This window comes from Astyanax mexicanus, chromosome 18 (genome assembly GCF_023375975.1).
Source record: "Astyanax mexicanus isolate ESR-SI-001 chromosome 18, AstMex3_surface, whole genome shotgun sequence".
In the NCBI taxonomy this organism is placed as follows: domain Eukaryota; kingdom Metazoa; phylum Chordata; class Actinopteri; order Characiformes; family Acestrorhamphidae; genus Astyanax; species Astyanax mexicanus.
This window is the reverse complement of record NC_064425.1, coordinates 34961847-34986291: the sequence shown is the minus strand read 5'-3', so window position 1 is coordinate 34986291 and position 24445 is coordinate 34961847. Positions and strand designations below refer to the sequence as shown.

General features: G+C 40.6%; 1 protein-coding gene across 1 annotated transcript in view; it reads right to left on the bottom strand.

Annotated features, from left to right (window-relative positions):
* Positions 1-24445, bottom strand: part of fxyd6 (FXYD domain containing ion transport regulator 6) — a 54637-nt gene that overhangs the window by 16692 nt on the left and 13500 nt on the right. The window contains exon 2 of the mRNA XM_022667948.2: positions 1939-1989. Coding sequence (XP_022523669.1) covers positions 1939-1984 — 46 coding nt within the window. The 5' untranslated portion in view covers positions 1985-1989. The remainder of the gene's footprint in view (positions 1-1938; positions 1990-24445) is intronic.

Genomic DNA, 24445 nt, shown 5'->3' with positions numbered 1-24445 from the left:
AAAACTATGAAAGAGAACACTATACAAATATATTAAGCAAAGAAATGTAAGAGAAAGAAAAATACTTAGTTAATAGTAGAGATAGTATTAGTAGTAGTAGTATTGTTAACATTATTATTAATATTATTTTAATTTAAATGCCCCTTTCTATACAGAAAGAACACAATACAAGTAATACAAATAGGTTAGACACAACATATGCAGTGGTATAAAAAAAGTTTGGGAACCCCTGATAATTTGTATGATTTTTCCTTTATAAATCATTGGTTGTTGGGATCAGCAATTTCAGTTTAATATAATCATAAACAGTGTACTACAAAAGTGAGTACACCCCTCACATTTCTGCAGATAATTGAGTATATCTTTTCATGGGACAACCCTGACAAAATTATACTTTGACACAATGAAAAGTAGTCTGTGTGTAGCTTATATAACAGTGTAAAATTATTCTTCCCTTAAAATAACTCAATATACAGCCGTTAATGTTTAAACCACCGGCAACAAAAGTGAGTACACGCAACAAAAGAGATGACACCACTAAATGTTCAAATTGAGCACTGCTTGTCATTTTCCCTCCAAAATGTCATGTGACTGGTTAGTGTTACTAGGTCTTAGGTGTGCATAGGGAGCAGGTGTGTTCAATTTTGTAGCTCAGCTCTCACACTCTCTCATACTGGACACTGAAAGTTCCAACATGGCACCTCATGGCAAAGAACTCTTTATAAGAACTCTTAACACGATATTGAAAGATGAACCTGAGGCCAAGATCATCCAGCATTTTAAAAGAGCAGGGTTCACTCAGAACAGACATCACGTTAGTTGTCCAAAGAAGCTGAGTGCACATGCTCAGCGTCACGTCCAAAAGCTGTCTTTGAAAGGCGCAGGAGTGCTGTCAGTATTGCTGCAGAGATTGAAGAGGTGGGGGGTTAGCCTGTCAGTGCTCAGACCATACCCTGCACTCTACATCAAATTAATCGGCATGGCTGTCACCCCAGAAGATAGCCTCTACTGAAGTCTGTACCCAAGAAAGCCCACAAACAGTTTGCTGAAGACATGTTAACAAAGGACATGGATTACTGGAACCATGATCTATGGTTTGATGAGACCAAGATTAATTTGTTTGGTTCAGGTGGTTTCAAGCATGTGTGGCAGCAATCAGGTGATGAGTACAAAGATAAGTGTGCAATGCCTACAGTCAAGCATGGTGGTGGGAATGCCATGGTCTGGGGCTGCGTGAGTTCAGCAGGTATTGGGGAGGTACATGTTATTGTGGGACACATGAACTCTTATATGTACTGTGAATTACTGAAGCAGAAGCTAGATCCCCTCTCTAAACTGGGTCTCAGGGCAGTGTTCCAGCATGATTATGACCCCAAACACACCTCTAACTCTTAACTCTAACTCTGACCACTGCTTTTTTGTCATTTTGTCAGTGTTGTCCCATGCAAATATATACTTAAATATCTGCAGACATTTAAGGGGGATTTATAGGATTTACAGAAAGTGTGCAATAATTATTTAAACTCAATTAGGCAGGTGTGTAAATTTGTGCACCCCAACAAAAAAATACATCACTATTTAGTAGATACTCAGAAATAACAGCCTATATAAACACTTCCTATAGCTTTCAATTGTAGACTGGCTTTTGGTTAAAGGTATTTTGGACCTTTCTTCTAACCGGTGCCTATGAGATAATGTTAAATAAAGGTTGTTTAAAGGTTGCTTTTCCATCATTAGCATTAAAAAATGCATTAAAAGTAATGTAACAAAATGATGAGTGTTTATTCAATGTTCTCTGCTCACTGAGATATGTATTTTTATGTGTGTGTTTTGTTATGATGTCCATCCCTCTGTTTTGCACTCATGTGCATTCATGCATTCCTAATAGATACCAATGTGCCTAGAGAAGTGTGTGTGTGTGTTTGGGGAGGTGCTTACCAGCTACATACACAAGCAGCGAATAGAAGAAGAGAACTGTTTCCATGGCAACTGGGGGGAGAGCAAGAGATATTAGTGAGAATCAGTCAGTGAGATTCATGTTTACAATTACAATCACAAACACATACACACACACTCTCCAGTGTGTAAACACCACTGTACTGTTGTCCTATCTATAGATTGGCGTTGGGGTGGGTGGGGTGGGGTTGTTTGGGGTTGGTTGCCCACTCTACCCTGTTGTATCATTGTACATGTCTGGGCAGGACGTCTCGTGCTACATGTATCTTCTTCTGTAAGCTGATTTATCTGCACGTGTCTCTGGATATGAGCTTCTGCCTCACAGCGCAAACTGAACTGACACCTCTGTACATTCTGTTATTTTAGTTACCATATTTTACAGGCCTCAAATCCAGACATATCCATGACCACACTCATCATCATCATCATCATCATCATCATCATCATCAAAACAAATTTGACCTATTCCAGACCCATTTCTAAATACTGATGCCAAATTCAAAACGGGAACAGATAAATTCAGTAAGCAGCTCATTCATGTGTTTTTCATTAGTTACAGTCATAACTGTAGATTTTTAAGTTAATATATCCCGATGTGTTACACTTGCCTAATTCACAGCAGTGCAACATTAAAGGGAGAGCACACATGATATAATTCAAGCAAAAGCTGTCATTTACAGACCAAACGAGGTGCAAAAAGACAGGGAGACCTCGGGACACTGAAGGCAGAGCTTTTATCACCTCCAGGTAACCTCACTCCAAATCAGCCAGACCTGGTTCCAGCTCCACCCTACTAAGGAAACAACAAAACACGAACTGGAATCAGAAACAAAACAAATCATGGACTGGAACCCAGCAGGGCTGTAACAGATGAAACTTAAATGACAGCGGCAATTCTTAACTTGTATTTGAACATTTTGTTCTAGAAATTGTGCTGAAACTAGTTCTACGGATTGTAAAACATTTTAATAAAGCTTTTAAAGTCAAAGTCAAAGTGGTTTTTATTGTCATTTCAGCTATATACAGAGTACACAGTGAAACGAAACAACGTTCCTCCAGGGACCATGGTGCACAAACACAGTGTAGACAAAACAAAAAGTGCAACAGTACAAAAAGTGCAGACAGACAATACAACACAATACAGACAAAGAAAAATAAATATCGAAACAGTGTGCAAATAATGCAGTGTGCAATAGAGTCCAGTGAGGTAGTAGGGTTTTTAGTGCTTTCATTTTCTGGGGTAAGTGGGGTAAAGTGACAGTACAGAAAAGAAATAGAAAAGAAATTAAATGAAATCAGTTCAGTCTCTGCAGTTGAGGAGTCTGATGGCTTGGGGGTAGAAGCTGTTGCAGAATCTGGTCGTGCTGGACCGGATGCTGCGGTACCTTCTTCCCGAAGGCAGGAGAGAGAACAGTTCGTGTGAAGGATGGGTGGGGTCATTCACAATGCTGGTTGCTTTGCAGATGCTGCGGGTGGTGTAAATGTCCGTGATGGAGGGGAGAGAGATGCCGATGATCCTCTCAGCTCTCCTCACAATACGCTGGAGGGTCTTGCGGTCAGAGACGGTGCAGGTCCCAAACCAGGCAGTGATGCAGCTGCTTAGGATGCTCTCAATGGTCCCTCTATAGAAGAGTGTGAGGATGGGTGGAGGGAGACGGGCCTTTCTCAGCTTCCGGAGGAAGTAGAGACGCTGCTGGGCTTTCTTGGCTGTACAGCTGGTGTTCAGGGTCCAGGTGAGGTTATCTGCTAAGTGGACACCAAGGAACTTGGTGCTCTTAACAATCTCCACAGAGGACCCGTCGATGTTGAGTGGAGAGTGGGTGTGTTGTGCTCTCCTGAAGTCAACAACCATTTCCTTTGTCTTGTCCACATTCAGGTGAAGGTTGTTGACTGTACACCAGTCTGTCAGCCGCTGCACCTCCTCTCTGTATGCTGACTCGTCGCCTTTGGTGATGAGACCCAGCACGGTTGTATCATCGGCGAACTTGATAAAGCTGTTAGAACTGTGTTTTGCAGCACAGTCATGAGTCAGCAGGGTGAACAGTAGAGGACTCAGGACACTGCCCTGGGGGGCCCCAGTGTTCAGTGTGATGGTGCTGGAGGTGCTGCCCCCGAACCGGACTGACTGGGGTCTCCCTGTCAGAAAGTCCAGGATCCAGTTGCAGAGGGGGGTGTTGAGGCAGAGCGAGCTTAGCTTCCTGATGAGGTTCTGTGGGATGATGGTGTTGAATGCTGAACTGAAGTCTATAAACAGCATTCTGACGTCTATAAACAACACCTGCTCGTCCGGCTTGGGCATGGTCTTTCTCGCCATCGTGTTGTTTTGTGCCTCAAACCGTGCATAAAAGTTGTTTAGGGCATCAGGGAGGGAGGCATCACGTTCACAGGATGGTGGCATTGTCCTGTAGTTGGTGATTGCCTGGATGCCCTGCCACATGCACCGTGCGTCACCCGTGTCCTTGAAGTGGCTGTGGATTCTCTGGGCGTGTGCGCGCTTTGACTCTCTGATGGCTCGTGACAGGTCTGCTCTCGCTTTCCTCAGGGCTAACTTGTCACCCACTCTGAAGGCGGAGTCGCGAGTCCTCAGCAGCGCATGTACCTCAGCAGTCATCCAAGGCTTCTGGTTTGGGCGTGTGGTGAAGGTCTTGGAGACAGTGACATCATCAATACACTTGCTGATGTAGCCAGTGACTGATGCTGCATACTCCTCCAAATCAACAGAATCGCCTTCAGTAGCAGCCTCCCTAAACATGTCCCATGCAGTGCACTCAAAACAGTCCTGAAGGGCAGAGATGGAGCCTGCCGGCCAGGTTTTCACCTGCTTCTGAACTGGTCTGGAGCGTCTGATGAGTGGTGTTGGATGTTGATGGAATGTTGATGGAATTTAGGGAGCACTGACTTGAGATTTGCGTGGTTGAAATCTCCGGCGATAATAAACAGTCCGTCTGGGTGTTTGTTCTGCAGATCGCTGATAGTCCGATAGAGTTCACACAGAGCCTCTTTAGCATTAGCACCAATGCTAGCGCTGGGTGGGATGTAAACGGCAGCTATTAGCACGGCGGAGAACTCCCGTACTAAATAAAAAGGTCTGCACTTGACTATCAGGAACTCCACCAGCGGAGAGCAGTGTTTGGCGACAGTCACAGCGTTGTTACACCATTCTGTGTTGATGTAAACACACATGCCTCCACCGCGGGTCTTCCCGGATAGAGCCGCGCTCCTATCCGCTCTGAACGCGGTTAGCCCGGCTAGCTGAATGGCGCTGTCCGGAATGTTGTCGTTCAGCCACGATTCCACAAAAACCAAAGCACAGCAGTCTCTGAACTCACGCTGGGTTGTTCGCTGGAGTCGGATGTAGTCCAGTTTATTGTCGCACCGCTTGCAATGGCACTTCCGCTGGGCTCCGGCGTCAGGAAACACCGCGGGCTGCCGGCCTGGGTCTCTTAGCAGGCTAAGCTCAAGTAGCGTCTGCAGAACCTCGTCGGGTAGCGTGTTTTCTGGCTGATTTCTCCACTGTAGCAGGGTCTGGCGTTGGTAGAACATGTGCACGGGTGTTCCGATGCACATATTTGCAGGAAATAAATGGAAAAAATGACAAATAGTAACACAAAAGCACAATTTTTCGGACCCGAAGCGGCCGCTGCGTGTTAACGCGCCGCCATCTTAATGCACCGCCAATTAATAAAGGCTGCAGAAGTGTAGTTTAGTTTTATCTCCAGCACTAACCCAGCAGTAAATCCTGTAAATAAAGTCACATGATCACACATTCACACACTGTCCTGTGAGGCTCTGTTATATCACTGTAAAATTAAAATAGTATATAAAAAGGATGTGCCGTATCGTATGCAATAATATCACAAACAGTTTTAATTATTGTAAATGACAATAAAACCTTAAAATATTGTGCTATATCACCCATATATATCACATCAGGGTATGTAGGAAAAGAAAAAAAATCGCAGTGTTCTCGTTTTCCATAATATATCTACTACAGACAGATTATATATCCGTATCAGTATTATTTATTTTACTTTAATCCTGGATACGTGGAGTGCATTTTTAGTATCATATCATATCATATCTGGATCATTGACTTCTGTTATAAATCTGATAAAATTCTTGTATTTTTTTAATATCTCAGTTTGGCGTGTGCCATATCGTATTGTATGCAATAATACATTTTATTTTTATTTTGTTGCAGTAGTGTATTCTTGATATTTTTTTTTATTCCATGTTTTTATTTTGCCAAGAGTATCGTTATTGTAGAAATACCATTTAATATTGTGATTTTATAGGCCTATATCACCCACCCATAGTATATAGAGTAGTATGCAAATGAACTGCAAATGAAATGCACAGTGTTACAGTTTTTTTAGAGTAGGATTTGGCAGAAATAAATGCATTATAATACTATAATAATTCTTTAGAAACATGTGTAATGAAAATATTTGGTGTCTTTAGCTGTTAGTGAAGTACTATAAAACATATAGAAAGCCATACACTGTAAAAGCACTGATGGTAAGTAAGGACTGGGGCCATGCAAATAACTTATGGCAAGAGCCCACAGGAAATATGTATTTTTGGGCATAAACAATATATTATACTGCAAAATCAACAGATAACGCAGCTCATACTACACCATAACCTTTATAGTCAGGGTTATAAATAATATATTATACAGCAAAATCAACAGATAATGTATCTCATAATACACCATAACACAATGCTATCAGTTTCATACCACACAGTCTAAACCTCTTACATTACAGGCATAGCCACTCAATAATCTAAATCTGGCAGCATTTTTCTTGCTCTGAAAATTACATTCCTATTCTACAAAAAAAATATATAATAATAATAATAATAATAATAATAATAATAAATTCAAGGTTATACATTGATTTACTGCATTACTATTTAAGTTTACTATAGAACATCTCATATATATGAGCAACTTATTTCTCACTACTAAATCCATGAAGTATTTACCCTTAAAACTAGAGTTTTTACCCCTTTTGGAGTAAAATCCCTGTCAGGGTTGCTGGCAGAGATAAGCAGACACAAGTGCGAGTATGTATCAAATTTATATATAAAGAGAACAAAAGAAACAAACTACTAACTGAAGCCAAAACAGAAAATAAGAAACACGGAGAACATAGAGAATACAAGGAACACTGAGACTACTGAAAATACAAAGAACATGGACTGCGACCTAAACAGATGATAAACATAAAATAATCGACACAGGAACAAGAAAACACACAGACTATAAATACAATCAGACAACAGGAAACTGCTGACAACAGGTAACGCAGGGGCGGAGCTACAAATAAGAGACAGGTAAAAACACTGAGTGTGGATACACAGGAGGAACACACAGGAACATGTGGGAGAATGACAGGCAAGGAAGAAAAAGGTAAATAAACAGAGATAAACACCAGCACAGTAAGAAGGACAGAACCAGAACAGAGTATAAAAGCTTTCTCTTATTATTCTCAAACATTAGCCAGGAACTCTTATCTAAAATCATTCTGAAATAAAAATAACTTTTTACTGTATTACTTCACATCCTTAATCATATTAAGTACAATCCAATGAGTCCATGAGTCTTTCAAAAGAGATTATAATCTTCATAATTGTGTTTTGACTTCTGACTCAGCATGTACCAGGGGGTTATTTTTATTACCAATAATACCATAGCATGCTTTCTTTCTCCCTCATCCACCCCATCTGTCGTCCAGCCACATCACCCCAGTTTTCAGCTCATGTACAGACCTAAACACTCAACATAGTTGCTCTTAGTTGATTTTCAGTTGCTTTTCATATTGGCACAAAAATAAAATATGAAAGCAGATTTTTGGTCATAGAGGCTTTCTTAAACTGTTGGTAAATTATTACATTCTGACAAATATTTTACAGTTTTGCAATATGTACTTTTGTACTTTTACCCAATCTCTGCACGTCTGCTGGTGCCCACACTTCCACATATTTATTCCAAGCCTATATGAAACTCATTCATACAAGAGGTCAGATATTGCAGAATTAGACCTAACAACATATAATTTTTATCACCTAACTAGTAGAATTAGGCAAAAGCAAAGAAATATTTGTAGAGAAAAATGTGTGCCAACACTGGTGTTTCATGAACTATAGAGCTAGTAATCTGTCTGTACTACTAATGACATTTTGTCCTTTCCCTTTCTCTTACGAATATTTGTTTTTTAATGGACACAGTAAAAATAATGTGGCAAGATTAGAAGCAGCAAGTTATGGTTATTATTGATTATAGTTTTTCTTAATTGTTTACACAAAAACTGGTACTTGAGACAGAATGACCATAGCATGTAATTTAGACGCCAACCTACAATCTACAAGCAGCGTCACCATCGTCTACCAGAACGAGGCTGTGGGGGACAGAGGTAGCGCTGGACCGCAGGGTGCGAGCCATGCTGCCTCACTGCTGAGTTCCCAAATGCACTCTTCAAAAATAAAGAAATCTTACAATGCTCAAACCTTCCACAGTTTCCCCAAAGATCCTGTACTTCACCGTGAAAGGATTCACAAAATCAGTAGAGATCGCCATATCAATTTAAGCTGTATGTTACTGTGCTAGGCTAAGGTTAATCATACTAATATTACCCAGTCAGCCAAGCTAGCCAGATGAACGATAGCAGAGAGACAGGTTTCCGGCTATGTTCTGATTAACCGTGAACTGGTTATTTTCTCGGTTTAACATTAAAACAAGTGAGGGAAGTAAAGTTAACTAAGCCACAGCTCTTTAGTGTAGCCTGCTTAGCTAGCTAGCTAGTTAGTATCTTACCGTGAGAAGCCTGGCCTTAAAAAAAAATGTACCCTTGCATGCTTAGCTGGACTGTATTTGGTTTTTAATGCTCGTGTAACATTAATTTTATGTTTGTTTTGATATTACAGAATAACGTGGAAACAAAGTAAGTTTTACATTTTTTTTACACTTTACAAAAGAGTGTTTCTCTAAAACACTGGTTGAAAAGTGTAAATTGAAGGATGTTGTGCCCACATTATTAACCTGGACAGTTAGTTCAGTGAAGTCTGTAGGGAGGACTGAAGTTAAACAAACTACAGAGTGTTTTTCTACAGGCACTAGTTAGTAACTAACTAGCTAGCAAGCTAGCTAACACATGAGTTTTCAATACAGCAAACAAAAATGATTACCTTGCTATCTTCCACGTCCTGCACATAACCCTCAATCCAGGTGCTGTAGCATTTTAGTAAAACAGCCCGGGGAATCCTACACTTATTTTCTGCCCATTTTTATACTGCTTTCACTGTTAGTTTTTCTCAAATGTTTAAACGCATTTCTAGAAACTTGGCTCAGTTTCTTAAAACTTTAAACACAAACTGAAAATTATTGACTCCTTTGTTGAAACTCTACAAATCTCCAGCAAAACTGATTCCTTCCACCAAAACAACACACACAGCTATTTATATGCTTATCTCCTGCAGAGCATCAAATAAACACTGACAAGATAAAATCAGACTGGAACCAGTCTCCTTGAGAGGGGTTGGACACTCTTTCACTCTGGAGTTGCCCCGGGAGAGAGGCGCCGAGCTGGGGTTGGCATACTTGTTGCCCCCCATCTCGGGGCCTGTACGTTGGGGTTCACCGCAGTGAACGAGAGGGTAGCCTCCCTTCGCCTACGGGTGGGGGGACGGGTCCTGACTGTTGTTTGTGCCTATGCACCGAACAGCAGTTCAGGCTACCCACCCTTTTTGGAGTCTTTGGAGGGGGTGTTGGAGAGCACCCCTACAGGGGACTCCCTTGTTCTGCTGGGGGACTTCAACGCTCACGTGGGTAATGACAGTGAGACCTGGAGAGGTGTGGTTGGGAGAAATGGCCCTCCCGATCGTAACCCGAGTGGTGTTTTGTTATTGGACTTCTGTGCTCGTCATGGATTGTCCATAACCAACACCATGTTCAAGCATAAGGGTGCCCATATGTGCACTTGGCACCAGGACACCCTAGGCCGCAGTTCAATGATAGACTTTGTTGTCGTGTCATCTGATCTGCGGCCGCATGTCTTGGACACTCGGGTGAAGAGGGGAGCGGAGCTCTCCACTGACCACTACCTGGTGGTGAGTTGGCTTCGATGGTGGGGAAGGATGCCAGTCAGACCTGGCAGACCTAAACGAATTGTGAGGGTCTGCTGGGAACGGTTGGCAGAGTCTCCTGTCAGACGGAGCTTCAACTCCCACTTCCGGGAGAGCTTCAAACACGTTCCGGGGGAGGTTGGGGACATTGAGTCAGAGTGGGCCGTGTTCCGCACCTCCATTGCTGAAGCGGCCTACCTGAGCTGTGGCCGCAAGGTTGTTGGTGCCTGTCGTGGCGGCAATCCTCGAACCCGCTGGTGGACACCGGGCCCTTTGATATGGGCTGTCAGGTCCCTGTATGACCGGTGTCAGAGCTTGGTCCGCATTGCCGGCAGTAAGTCGGACTCGTTTCCAGTGAGGGTTGGACTCCGCCAAGGTTGCCCTCTGTCACCGATTCTGTTCATAACTTTTATGGATAGAATTTCTAGGCGCAGCCAAGGTGTTGAGGGGATCCGTTTTGGTGGCCTTGGGATAGCATCTCTGCTTTTTGCAGATGATGTGGTCCTATTGGCTTCATCAGCTCGTGATCTACAACTCGCACTGGAGCAGTTCGCAGCCGAGTGTGAAATGGCCGGGATGAGAATCAGCGCCTCCAAGTCCGAGGCCATGGTCCTGAGCCGGAAAAGGGTAGAATGCCTTCTCCGGGTTGGGGAGGAGGTCCTGCCTCAAGTGGAGGAGTTTAAGTATCTTGGGGTCTTGTTCACGAATGAGGGAAAGATGGAGCGGGAGATCGACAGACGGATCGGTGCTGCTTCAGCAGTCATGCGGGCGCTGTACAGATCCGTCGTGGTGAAGAGAGAGCTGAGCCAAAAAGCAAAGCTCTCGGTTTACCGGTCGATCTACGTTCCTACCCTCATCTATGGTCATGAGCTTTGGGTCATGACCGAAAGAACGAGATCACGGATACAAGCGGCCGAAATGAGTTTCCTCCGCAGGGTGTCTGGGCTCCCCCTTAGAGATAGGGTGAGAAGCTCAGTCATCCGGGAGGGACTCAGAGTAGAGCCGCTGCTTCTCCACATCGAGAGGAGCCAGTTGAGGTGGCTTGGGCATCTGATTAGGATGCCTCCTGGACGCCTAATTAACTCTGGGCACGTCCCACCGGGAGGAGGCCCAGAGGAAGACCCAGGACACGCTGGAGGGACTATGTCTCTCGGCTGGCCTGGGAACGCCTTGGAATTCCCCCGGACGAGCTGGCCCAAGTGGCTGGGGAGAGGGAAGTCTGGGTTTCCCTGCTTAGGCTGCTGCCCCCGCGACCCGACCTTGGATAAGCGGAGGAAGATGGATGGATGGATGGAAGATAAAATCAAAGCACTTTTATCAGAAGTATTTAGTTTTGTTTTTGACCTCTTGAGGCCACTGTACAAATTCAAATGCATGGAAGTATAAAAAGTACGTGGAAATATGTTGTCTTTATGTTTTTTATATTTATTTGGGGCAGTGTAGTTCACATAAAAGAGGTAGCAAAAATGTATTTATTTCAAAATGCAAAGAAACAGATCATTAGACCCCTGATCTCATTAGACCCCTGTTCATTAGACTACTGATCTCAGTCAGGCCAGAGGACCTCATCTGCATCAGCTGCAAAATTCTCACCTGCCAAACAGCGAGGAAAAAAATGCCTTGCATGTCGAGTCCATCAATGGCAAGCATCTGCATGGATGTTATCCACATGCCTCCTCCATTGCCTGAAGTATTCCCAAATGCTCGTGGGAACTGCGTTTCTGCACTTTTCACCTCCATGCAGAAAAGAATCATTCTATTGGAAGAAGTGTTTTAAGTTTCCACCACGCTGCCCAGGGACATCGACAATGGCACGGTTGCCAGTGATGTTCCTCCTTGAAAGATTGCCTCGTATTTGCCTTCCTCTTCCTCTTCCTCGTCCTCTTACGTTGACTCTTCCTGTTGCTCCATCATCTCGCCTAACACCTCAGTCACTTGAGGCCTCTTTTATATTCTGACAAATAATTGAAATGTTCTTCTAATTAAGTGTATGTAGGTGCAACTTGTATGAGACTTCTTGGTAATTAGGGTTTTGTATTTGGAGGTCAGTGATTCTTAGGTGACCAAGGTGTTCTAAATAATGCAATTTGTGTTTAGAGATTTGCAAAGCTGTGATTTAGAATGATATTTGAGTGAGAACATGTGGAATTGTCTTTAGAGTTTAGCAGTTTGAGTCACAATGTTGACACATGAGCTTCATTTTTTTGGATTTGTGTGCATAGTTTCACATTTTGTGTGTATACAATGTGGAAAAACTGTAATTCAGGGAGGTGTGCGAGGTTAATTGTCCACACAGGCGCTGCCATTTAAACTGGTGAATATTCTGTTAGCTTCCTCGCTGCCTTAGAACTGCAGTGTAGGAGTGTACCCCCCAGCCTGGCTTTCCTTTTAACATAAAGATGAAATCTACCCCCACAAGAAAACTGCAGTATTGTACATCAACACAGTACTCAATGAGTACAGTAGTATAGTATTGCCTGTGGACTGTTCTGTAGCTCTGTAAATAAATTTCATTAAACTGTACATTAAACAAAAAAGAATTAAATTGTTTTGATGAATTTACATTGAGGACTGTGTGTGTCATCTGAACACAAAACATAATTTTAAGAAGAGATGATATTGTTTTGAATGTAAAGTTTAATTTTGCAGGATAATTGAGCGGTTTCACAGCCCAGCCCACCAGAGCCCCGCCCAGCAAGGCCACGCCCAGCCCAGCCCCACCTAGCAGAGCCCCGCCCAGCAGAGCCCAGCCCACCAAAGCCCCACCCAGCAAGGTCACGCCCAGCACAGACCCACCTAGCAGAGCCCCACCCAGCACAGCCCCACCCAGCACAGCCCAGCCCAGCAGAGCCCCGCCCAGCAAGGCCACGCCTAGCACAGTCCAACCTAGCAGAGCCCCACCCAGCAGAGCCCTGACCAGCACAGCCCAGCCCAGCAGAGCCCCGCCCACCAGAGCCCTGCCCAGCAGAACCATGTTCAATCCACCTACACATAAATTGACAGTTTTCCAAATGGGACCACTCACCTCCACAGGTACTTACTTACTCTGAGGTGGTTTAAGGTAAAAAAACACTCAACCTCAGACATTACAGAAGTACATCAACTGCTTCACCATCTAAATCTAAATACGACGAAAGGTTGATTATGAGCTTCCTGTCAATGGATGTGCTGTCGACAAAGCTCCACCGTGGAATGCTTTAAAATTAAAATATTTGGACTTATACCTTGAGATAATCCATTGTTCCTGGGGAGTTCGGCTTGATGGTTACCTTCTCTTGCCTCGTATGTGAGTTATTGGGTTGGAAAACGGGGGGCTAGACGCTTGTGTGGCAAAACGCTAATAACAAGCTAGCTTAGCCAGCGCTTCAGCTCAGACAACTGTTATCACTACGAGGCAGTACACATCACTGTTATGCCGCCCAAGCCAAACTACGGTGACTTGAAAGAGTCAATCGACTCCTTGGCCGAGGATGTGTCTGCTGTCAAAACGCAACAGACGCAGCTTTTGGAACTCCTGGAGGAGGTAAAGCAGCTGCGACTCCAGAACGAGGAGAAGAGCCGGCGCATAACCGAGCTGGAGCGGAGAGTGGATGATCTGGAACAATACTCTCGCATGAACGATGTGATTATTTCGGGGATACAAATTAAGCCGCGCTCATATGCGCGCGCGGTTGTTGGTGATGGTGAGGAGCCCAGTGAGCAGGAGACGCGCTCTGTGGAGCAACAGGTCATATCCTACCTCCAGAGCAGAGGGATTGAGTTGGACCTGGAGCACATCGAGGCGTGTCACCCACTCAGACAAAACAATGAAAGATCAACCATCATAATGAGATTTGCCAACAGGAGGAATAAAAGGGCACTCATGAAGCAGAGAAACAGACTGAAAGGAAGTAAGGTTTTCATAAATGAGCACTTAACTAAAAAGAATGCTGATATAGCGAAGAAAGCAAGATACTTGAAGAAACAGCAAAGAATAAAGGATACAAGATCTTTGTAAAACTAAATGGTACTTCAGAGGGAGCAAAAGTTTTGGTGGTGAGAACTATAGAAGAGTTGGAAAGATTCAACTGAAAAGGTTACAACATAAAATTCTAAACACCACAATGACTGTAACATCAAAAACATTTTCAGTGAGGAACAACAATGAGTCAGATCTGCTACGAAGAATCTTACAACTTAAACAAAAGGATTTGGAGACATTTGAATATACTGAGTACAATATGCAAGATCAGGAAAATGAAATCGACCCAGACAACAACTTTCTTAGTTCAATAAATACAAGTTGTGACTATTATACACAGGACCAGTATAGAAATATTAGGTCTTTGGAAGACAAACTGTCAATTATACATTTCAACAGTCGGAGTCTGTATACAAATTTTAATTCTATTAAGGAATACTTGGAGCAATTTATATTACCCTTTAGTATTATTGCTATATCAGAATCCTGGTTACAAAAAGAAAAAGGTATTGATGTTGATTTAGATGACTATGAGTTGCATTATGTAAACCGGAAAAACAAAATAGGAGGTGGTGTTGCTTTATATATTCATAAAACAATACATTTCACTGTCGTAGAAAGTATGTCACTAACGATAGATGGAGTAATGGAATGTGTGACAGTGGAAATAATTAACCAAAAGAGAAAAAATATTATTGTAAGTTGTGTGTATCGATCACCTGGATCTAGTATAGACATTTTTAACGAACAAATGGAAAAAATGTTTTCTGGGAAAAGTACAAAAAATATATTTGTCTGTGGGGATTTCAACATTGATCTTTTGAATCCTGCAAAACAGAAAGCAATAGATGCATTTTCCGATACAATGTATAGTATGTCCCTTTATCCAACAATTACAAAACCAAGCAGAATTACATCTCAAAGTGCTACAATAATTGATAATATCTTTACGAATGTTATTGAAAAACAAGTTATTAGTGGCCTGCTTACATGTGACATAACCGACCATTTACCTGTTTTTACTATTTTCGACTGTGACTATAAAAACACTAAACAGGATAAAGAAGTAGTTTACAAACGAATAAGAACAGAAGAAACAATAAAAGCCTTTAATAGTAGTTTAAGCATGCAAAATTGGAACTCAGTTTATAGAGAGACAGATGTAAATAAGGCATATAATGATTTCTTGGAGATTTTTTGTTCTTTATATAATAAACATTGTCCACTTAAAGAATATCGTAAAAACAATAAATGCAATAAATGTCCTTGGCTAACCAAAGGAATATTAAATGCTTGCAAAAAGAAAAATAACCTATATAAAAAATTTATAAAGTCAAAATCGTATGTGGATGAAAAAAGATATAAAGTATACAAAAATAAGCTAACAGAAATCATTCGAACAAGTAAAAAATTGTACTTTAATGAAATTTTACAAAACAATAAAAATAATATTAAGGAAACTTGGAATATTCTGAATAGTTTAATTAAACCAGGAGCTTCAAAAACTAAGTATCCAGATCATTTTGTTGATAAAAATGTTTATGATTTCAATATGAACAATATAGTAAATGGGTTTAATAAATTTTTTGTCAATGTTGGCCCAGACTTGGCTGCTGATATCCCAAGTTTAGGACATCATCAGTCCAATGAAACTATAAAAGGAAACTTAAACTCAATCTTTCTTTCTGCAACAGATGAACATGAAGTAAAAAATATTGTTAACCAATGTAAAAGTAAAATATCTACAGATTGTCATGATATAGATATGGTATTAGTTAAAAAAGTTATAAATAACATTTCAAAACCTCTGACCTATATTTGTAATCTGTCTTTCCAAACTGGATGTGTTCCGAAAAAAATGAAAGTTGCAAAAGTTGTACCAATCTACAAAAACGACAATAAATATATTTTTACTAATTATAGACCTATTTCTTTACTTCCGCAATTTTCAAAAATTTTAGAAAAATTGTTTGATTCCCGTTTAGAAAAATTTATTGAAAAATTTGAGTTAATAAATGAAGGTCAATATGGCTTCAGAGCCAAAAGAACTACTTCAATGGCTATTATTGAGGCAATAGAAGAAATTACAAATGCATTGGACAGGAAAAGATATGCAGTTGGAATATTCATGGACCTCAAAAAGGCCTTTGATACTATAGACCATTCAATATTATCAAAAAAAGTAGAGAAATACGGAATTAGAGGAGTAGCAGGTAACTGGATTGATAGTTATCTCACAGAAAGGGTTCAATATGTAAAAATGGGTAATTATACATCTGAATATCTTGGCATCGCTTGTGGTGTCCCCCAGGGGGCCGTGTTGGGCCCAAAATTGTTTAACATGTATATTAATGATATTTTCAATGTATCAAAATCACTAAAACTAATATTATTTGCGGATGATACAAATATTTTTTATAGCAGTGACAATCATAATGAACTCATAAATACTGTAAATGATGAATTAAGTAAAATAAAAGAATGGATGGACAGAAATAAGTTATCATTAAATGTAATTAAAACAAAAGCAATGATATTTGGTAATGATAAGATTAATTCTGTATTTCAAATAAGCATAGATGGTGCCCCAATTGGAAGTGTAACTGAAAACAAATTTTTAGGAGTAATAATACACAGTAAATTAATATGGAAAGCCTACATCAGACACATAAAAACAAAAATTTCAAAAAGCCTCTCTATTATGAACAAAGTAAAGCAATTTCTCGATCATAATGCACTCCGTATACTATATTGTTCTCTAGTTCTCCCATACTTATCATATTGTGCGGAAGTATGGGGCAACAATTATCAATGTACAATACAAACACTATTTAAATGACAAAAAAACGAGCAATGGGAATTATACACAAAGTTGGATTTTTAGAACATAGTAATAATCTTTTTATTCAATCAAAATTACTTAAGATTCATGACATCGTAAACTATTACACAGTACAGATTCTATTCAAGGCGTTTAACAACTTACTACCAAGTAATATCCAGAAGTTCTTCATAGTTAAAGAGTGTGATCATAATCTTAGAGGTTTTGCTAAGTTTTCATCACGTAAAGCTAGAACTACCAGGAAAAAATTTTGTGTGTCTGTATGTGGAGTTAAATTATGGAATAGCCTGGACTCCAAACACAAGCAATGCCAAAGTATTCATAAATTTAAGTTACATTATAAAAAGATGGTTTGGGATCAGTATAGAGTGATTGGGACTTAAAAAAAAAAAAAATGTGTGGGTATTTGTTTATTATGATTGTTTTCTTTCCTTACCATTGCATGTTTTGTTGTTCTCTTATCCCTGTTGGTATGTGCTTGTATGTTTGTTTTGTTCTTTTTTTTTTTTTTTCTCTTTGTTACCGTAACTAGTATGGTTGCCCTCTTACCACTGTTGGTATGAGGGCTGCTTGTATATAGTATTAGAACTTTCTTTACTATTGCTGTTGGTATCTAGGTTAGAGGATTCTAAGTATTTGTAAATTTAATTTTCTCTGCTGTTAAGTTTCATCTAATGTAAGTCGATGGGAAGTGGCTATGTAAGCTATGTAAGTTATGTTAATTTTGAAGAAAGGGGTGGGTTTAAATAAGTTTTCTTCTTCCCACTCCTTTTTGAGTAGCTGTATTGTATATCTTCTTCTTCTGCTGCTCATAATAAAATATCTCAAATATCTCATCAGTGTATAAATATAGCTTGAATATTGCTATGAATATTGCTTGAGTATAAATATCGAGAATATATTTATGACATTTATCTCTTAAAATTAAATTAACATATTTACAGTTTTTCCACATTGTATACACACAAAATGTGGAACTACGCACACAAATCCAAAAACATTAAGCTCATGTGTCAACATTGTGACTCCAAACTGCTAAACGCTAAGCACAATTCCATATGTTCCAGAGCTATATTCATCCCTCTTAGGAAGCAAAACTTCAAATTCAGATTTTTTTAAAAGCAATCACCAATCAGGACATTACTATTTTGATTAAAACTTGGTGTCGGTCAGATGTAGATACTCACTTTCCTTCAGGCTACAGGGAAATCCTTCTACCCTCTTATTAAAATTAAAAAATAAAACATGGCGCCCCTGCTGTTCGGCTGCAGAAAGCTGTATAACCCCACCCACCCCCATAGGTTTCAATGGCAAAACAGACAAGTTTCAATCACGTTTTTTTTTCTAATATACTGTAATTCTACCTCCATTATTTAAATGCAGCAGCTAGTGTAACCTCTGCTTATATTGTCAAATTTTTATATTCCCACAGAATTAGTTTTTTAAAGCGTTATTCAGCTCTATTTAAAAAGGTGTGGTTATTGTAAAAAGGGCTGGGTTACACCTAGCCGGGGCGGGACCAATAACGTCAAGCAGTAGACTAGTACTAGTAGTTAGTCAAACGTTTAGCTAGCTAACTGTACTACCGTTATTATTTTTTATTAGCTAAACTGAATTTAGATTGTTGTATTAATAATGTCGTGTTCTGCTGTTAATTGCTCTAACAGACATTCTGGACAAAGTTCTTTGTAGTTTTTTCGGTAAGTTTGCTGGCTGTTTTTCCCTCCACTCCTGTGTCTGTGTGCATTTTATCTTAGGTGAACCATTTAATCTCGGTTGGATTTTATAGCTAGCTTAATTTGTTAGCTAATTCTACAGAGTTAGACTCTGTAGAATTAATATTTTTACTTGGTCAGTGGCTTCGCCCGTCACCGGTGCGTGCGGCAAGCTGACCCAGATAGCATGAAGTTTCTGCCCGAGATCCGCTGATTGAGGCAGCACTGGTTTAGACTCTGCATAATCCGTGCAGAATTTAGCCAAATGTGCTCAGTTCGTCTCAGGGGCAAAATTAACTGAGCTTCAGTACTGGATTCCTCTCGTTGTTTAAAGCACTAACTAGTTCTGGCATTCACTGCCGTTTGGTAATGTTTTTTTTCGCTGTATTTTATTCACTTCCACTTGCTACATACAGAACTATCATGTGGCTGGGTACACGGTTAATATCCATAACGTGCACAAACTGCACTGTTACTATGAAAATATTAATCTTATCGTGCTGCAGATAAGTTCTCCGCTTGGCTTGACAGGACTCCGCTCCCCTTGATTACCAAACTACCCCCAAAGAATTAGCAGATGCTCTCCAAAATATGAAAACAAAGAAAGCTTGTGGCCCTGACAGCATCAGGAAAGAGATGTTAAAGAACAGCTCACCTGACCTGCACAGGGTCATACTAAAACTCTTCAACCTGGTTCTTAAAGCAGGCTGCTTTCCTGACTCCTGGAGACAAATTTGAACCCAACAAGTACCAAGGCATCTGTGTGAGCAGTAACCTGGGGAAGGTTACGGATACATGCCTTCCTTACCGAGCACAGTGTCCTGAGTAAAGGACAAATTGGCTTTTTACCAAAACACCGCACTACTGATCATATTTACACCCTGCACACCCTAATCCACCAGCACGTCCACCAAAACACCAACAGTAATATATATGCATGCTTTGTTGATATTAAAAAAGCTTTGAATGCTATTTGGCACACTGGACTCTTTTAACAGGTTCTAAAGTGTGGTGTAGGGGGAAAGTATATGATATTAATAAATCTATATATCTGAACAAAAAGTGCGGAATTAAATTGGTCAACAAAAGAACAGAATATTTCACTCAGGGGCGCCAGTTAGCGCTATTCCTGGAACAATCTGCAGCCCCTGGATTCACTCTCAATGACACGGAAGTCAAACTCCTGGGACAACCACACCAGAACCCAGTCCAAATTACAATGCTATCGGGCCCTAAACAGACCGTATGAATTAGCACAGTATCCCTACACCATCAGAGATCCACAGCAGAGACAGATCCTGACCAAGTACCGGCTCAGTGACCACAGTCTGGCCATAGAGACTGGCAGGTATAAACAGTCCTGCAGCCCAGAGGGGAGCAAGTGTTTGGTCACTGTGAGTGCGATGAGGTCGAGACAGAGCTGCACTTCCTCATACACTGTACAAAATATAACCTTATCAGATATACTTTTACCCAAAAACGTATAAATACCCACCAACCTTAAAAACCCTGAGCGAATCAGAATTAGTAAAATATTCCTTGGTAAAGGTAAAACAGCCAAATATGTGGCAACATGCCACCACCTGAAGGACAGTGAGTAACTCCCCATTAAACCACAGTTCATTATTATACTTGACTATTCTAATTACTCTGATTATAATAAAAAATATATATTATTGTTATTATTACTATTGTTATTATAGTTTTTATTATTGTCATTGTTTCTTCTTATTTATGGTTCTGTTAATATTTTCATTGATTTGCGTGCTTTGGCAACATTGTTTTCAAAAACAGTCATGCTAAAAAAATAATTGATTTGAATTGAATTGAATTGAATGAAAGAGACAAAGAGAGGGAGAGAGATAAGAGAAGCGAGAAGCTCAGGCAAGACAGTCAGAGAGAGAGAGAATGAGAGACAGAGTGAGAGAGACAGACAGAGTAAGAGAGAGAGACATGTATTTGTGTATGTATGTGTATGTGTGTATGTATATATATGTATGTATTCATATGTGTGTGTGTATGTATATATATATATATATATATATATATATATATATATACATATATATATATTTATAATATTTATGTACTCAGTTTCATAATTTACCTATATACTTATTTATTTCCAATTTGTTCTCTTATTTTGAAACCCAGAACCAACATATTTTTTTTTTCACATGGAATGGCATCTTTTAGTATCCCTTCATGGAATGTGCAGGGTTTAAACTCATCTGTTTTTGGTGTAAAGAGCAAAAATCCTGATTTTTTGAGGGAAATAAGAGATGTGGATATATTAATTTTGCAGGAGACATGGTGTAGAGGAGATGAGCCCACTGGTTGTCCCCCAGGTTACAGGGAGTTAGTGGTTCCCTCTAGTAAATTAAAAGGTATAACTCAGGGAAGAGACTCAGGAGGGATGCTTATTTGGTATAAATCTGAACTAATCAATTCGATTCAAAAGGTCAAACAAGGAGAAAATCATCTCTGGATAAAAATTAATAAGCAGTTAACCTCAACCCCCCAAAATATACTTCTTTGTGCCATTTATATCCCCCCAGCAGAATCACCATACTTTAGTGTTGAAACCTTTCCAGATTTGGAGAAAGAGATCAGCCACTTCCAATCCCAAGGACACATCATCATCTGTGGAGACCTAAATGCTAGAACAGGATATCAGCCAGACTTTATCAGCCCTCACGGTGATCACTTTATAACAGGGACTAATATAAACTTCCCAGCCTCTTCCCCCAGAGAAAACTGTGACACATCTGTAAACGCTCACGGCAGGAACCTGCTGCAGCTCTGTAGAAGCCTGGGTCTGTGCATCATAAACGGACGGCTGCGAGGGGACTCCTTCGGTCAGTTCACCCACAGCTCGACTCTGGGCAGCAGTACTGTGGATTACGCTATAACCGATCTGGACCCGGCCTTCCTGAGAGCCTTCTCTTACAGTCAAGCCACCAACACCCCTTTCAGATCACAGCCAAATTACCCTATACCTGAACAGAACTATTACACATGACCACAGGAAACCCCCAAACAAACTGATCAAACTCAGACTTCCTGTCAGGTGGGATCAGGACAGTACAGATAAATATCTGCAGGCCACAAACAGCGAGGCAATCCAGACATGCCTCCATTCCTTTCTGTCAAACACCTTTCCCCAAAGTAAAGATGGTGTTGAAGTGGCTGTGGAAAACCTAAATAGAATCTTTGATCATGCAGCTCAAATATCAAATCTGTCCATCAAGAAACACAAATCCAGAATAGTCCAATCAAATCAATGGTTTGATCATGATTTGACTGCAAGATCAAGTGAAATGAAGTACGAAAATTATCCAATCAAAAACACAAGGAACCACATAATCAGGAATTACGCATTAAATACTGTGAGATAATGAGAGAATACAAACATACACTCAAAGCTAAAAAGTACAAACACACACAACAACAAATACACAACCTAGAGAATTCAATCAATTCCAATTCATTTTGGCACAACTGGAAATCCCAAAATAAAAACAAAAAAGATGATATAACAATTAATGACGGAGACATTTGGAGAAACCATTTTAAATCATTGTACAGTCGTCCATCATTAAATACAGCGCAAAAGAAAGTATCAAACAAACTAGAAACACCCCACACAGTAATCAAGGAATATCAAAACCCACTAGATTTCCCCATCACACAATCAGAGTTATAGGAAAAACTCCGAGACCTCCAGCCCAGAAAAGCCTGCGGTACAGACGGCATCTTAAACGAAATGCTTATAAACACAGATCCTAAATTTAAATTGGCCATTCTTAAACTCTTCAATCTTATTCTAAATACAGGACATTTCCCTTCTGTCTGGAACCAAGGTCTCATAACCCCCATATTCAAATCTGGTGATAAATATGATCCAAATAACTACAGAGGAATCTGTGTGAACAGCAACCTGGGTAAGGTCTTCTGTAGCATTCTCAATACTCGACTCACAGACTACCTCACTGACCATAACATCCTTAGCAGAACTCAGATCGGCTTCTTACCAAACCACCGAACGTCCGAACACATTTTCACCCTCCACACGCTCATCGATAAATATGTAAACCAGAACAAAGACACAATCTTCGCATGCTTTGTAGATTTTCAAAAAGCGTTTGATTCTATTTGGCACACAGGGTTATTCTTTAAACTTATAGAAAGTGGTGTGGGAGGGAAAGTGTATGACGCTATTAAATCAATGTATTCTCACAGTAATTGTGCAGTGAAAATTGGAACACAAAGGACAGAGTTTTTTCCACAGTCAAGAGGAGTATGACAGGGCTGCAGCCTCAGCCCCACGCTCTTTAATATTTACATTAATGAACTGGCTGAAACATTGGAGCAGTGTGACTCAATACCCAGCCTCACTTTGGGGAATGCCAAAATCAAGTGCCTTCTATATGCAGATGACCTCGTCTTGCTGTCACCCACCAGAGAGGGTCTGCAAGAAAGCTTAAAAGTTCTGGAGAATTTCAGTCAAAATTGGGCTCTAGAAGTCAATCATCAAAAAACGAAAATAATGACCTTTCAGAGAAGATCTAAAAACCAACGGAATCACACTTTTACAATTAACAACACCAACATCCAACACACTAAATCATACACCTATCTGGGGATAACCATCAGCTCCACAGGAAGTGTTGGCTTGGCTGTGAAGGAACTCAGAGAGAAGGCGAGGAGAGCTCTGTTTGCAATCAGAAAATCAATAAACTTTGAAATACCCATTACAATATGGATCAAACTTTTTAAATCTGTTATAGTACCAATAGCCCTGTATGGCGGTGAGGTGTGGGGACCCCTGACACAAAACGACTTCACCAGTTGGGACAAACATCCGGTTGAAATTCTGCACACAGAATTTTGTAAGAGCATCCTGCACGTGCAGAGAAAGACCCCCAATAACGGCTGCAGGGCTGAGCTAGGTCAGTACCCCCTCCTCATCACCATACAGAAACGAGCTCTAAAATTCTGGAAGCACATAAAATCCAGTGACCCCCAGTCACTGCACTACCAAGCACTGTCCGAACAGGAGCTCAACATTGAGCGGAGTCCCCTCAGCCAGCTGGTCCTCAACCTCAGTGACCTAAAACCCAACAACATTACTGATAACAGATATCCTCACCCCACACTCACTCAGACCATCAGACCCAACCAAATCACAACCCAACAACAACAACACTACCTCACACACTGGACCCACACTACACAACAACAATCCAAACTGCAATGCTACACAGCCCTCAATCGTGATTACACACTGGCCCCATACCTCACAGTTCTCAGAGAGAGGTCACTGAGGAAGATCCTCACCAGGTACAGACTCAGTGAGCACAGTCTGGCTGTAGAAACTGGGCGTCACAGACAGAGCTGGGCTCCCAGAGAGGCCAGGCTGTGCTCTCACTGTGATCTCGCAGTGGTGGAGACAGAGCTGCATTTCCTCACAGAATGTTCTAGATATGAGTCTGTGAGAACCCGGTTCTACCAGAGAACGAGCAGAGTCTGCCCTGAGTTCCAGCTCTGCTCAGACTCTGAGAAGCTCCAGTATATACTGGGAGAGAAGAGAGAGCTGATCACTCAGGCAGCTCGATATGTTACAGACTGTCACAACCTGAGGGACAAAACCACACAATATAAATTATTATAACTCATTTAAAATATTACTGATTCATTGATATTATTACACATTTATAAAGTCTCCACACTCTTATTTCCTTCTATTTGAATGGTCATTAATAATAATTATAAGTGTTAATCCTGTAAATAATCATTTCTGTTGGTGTAATTGTATATATGTAATCTTTCTTTTAATTATTT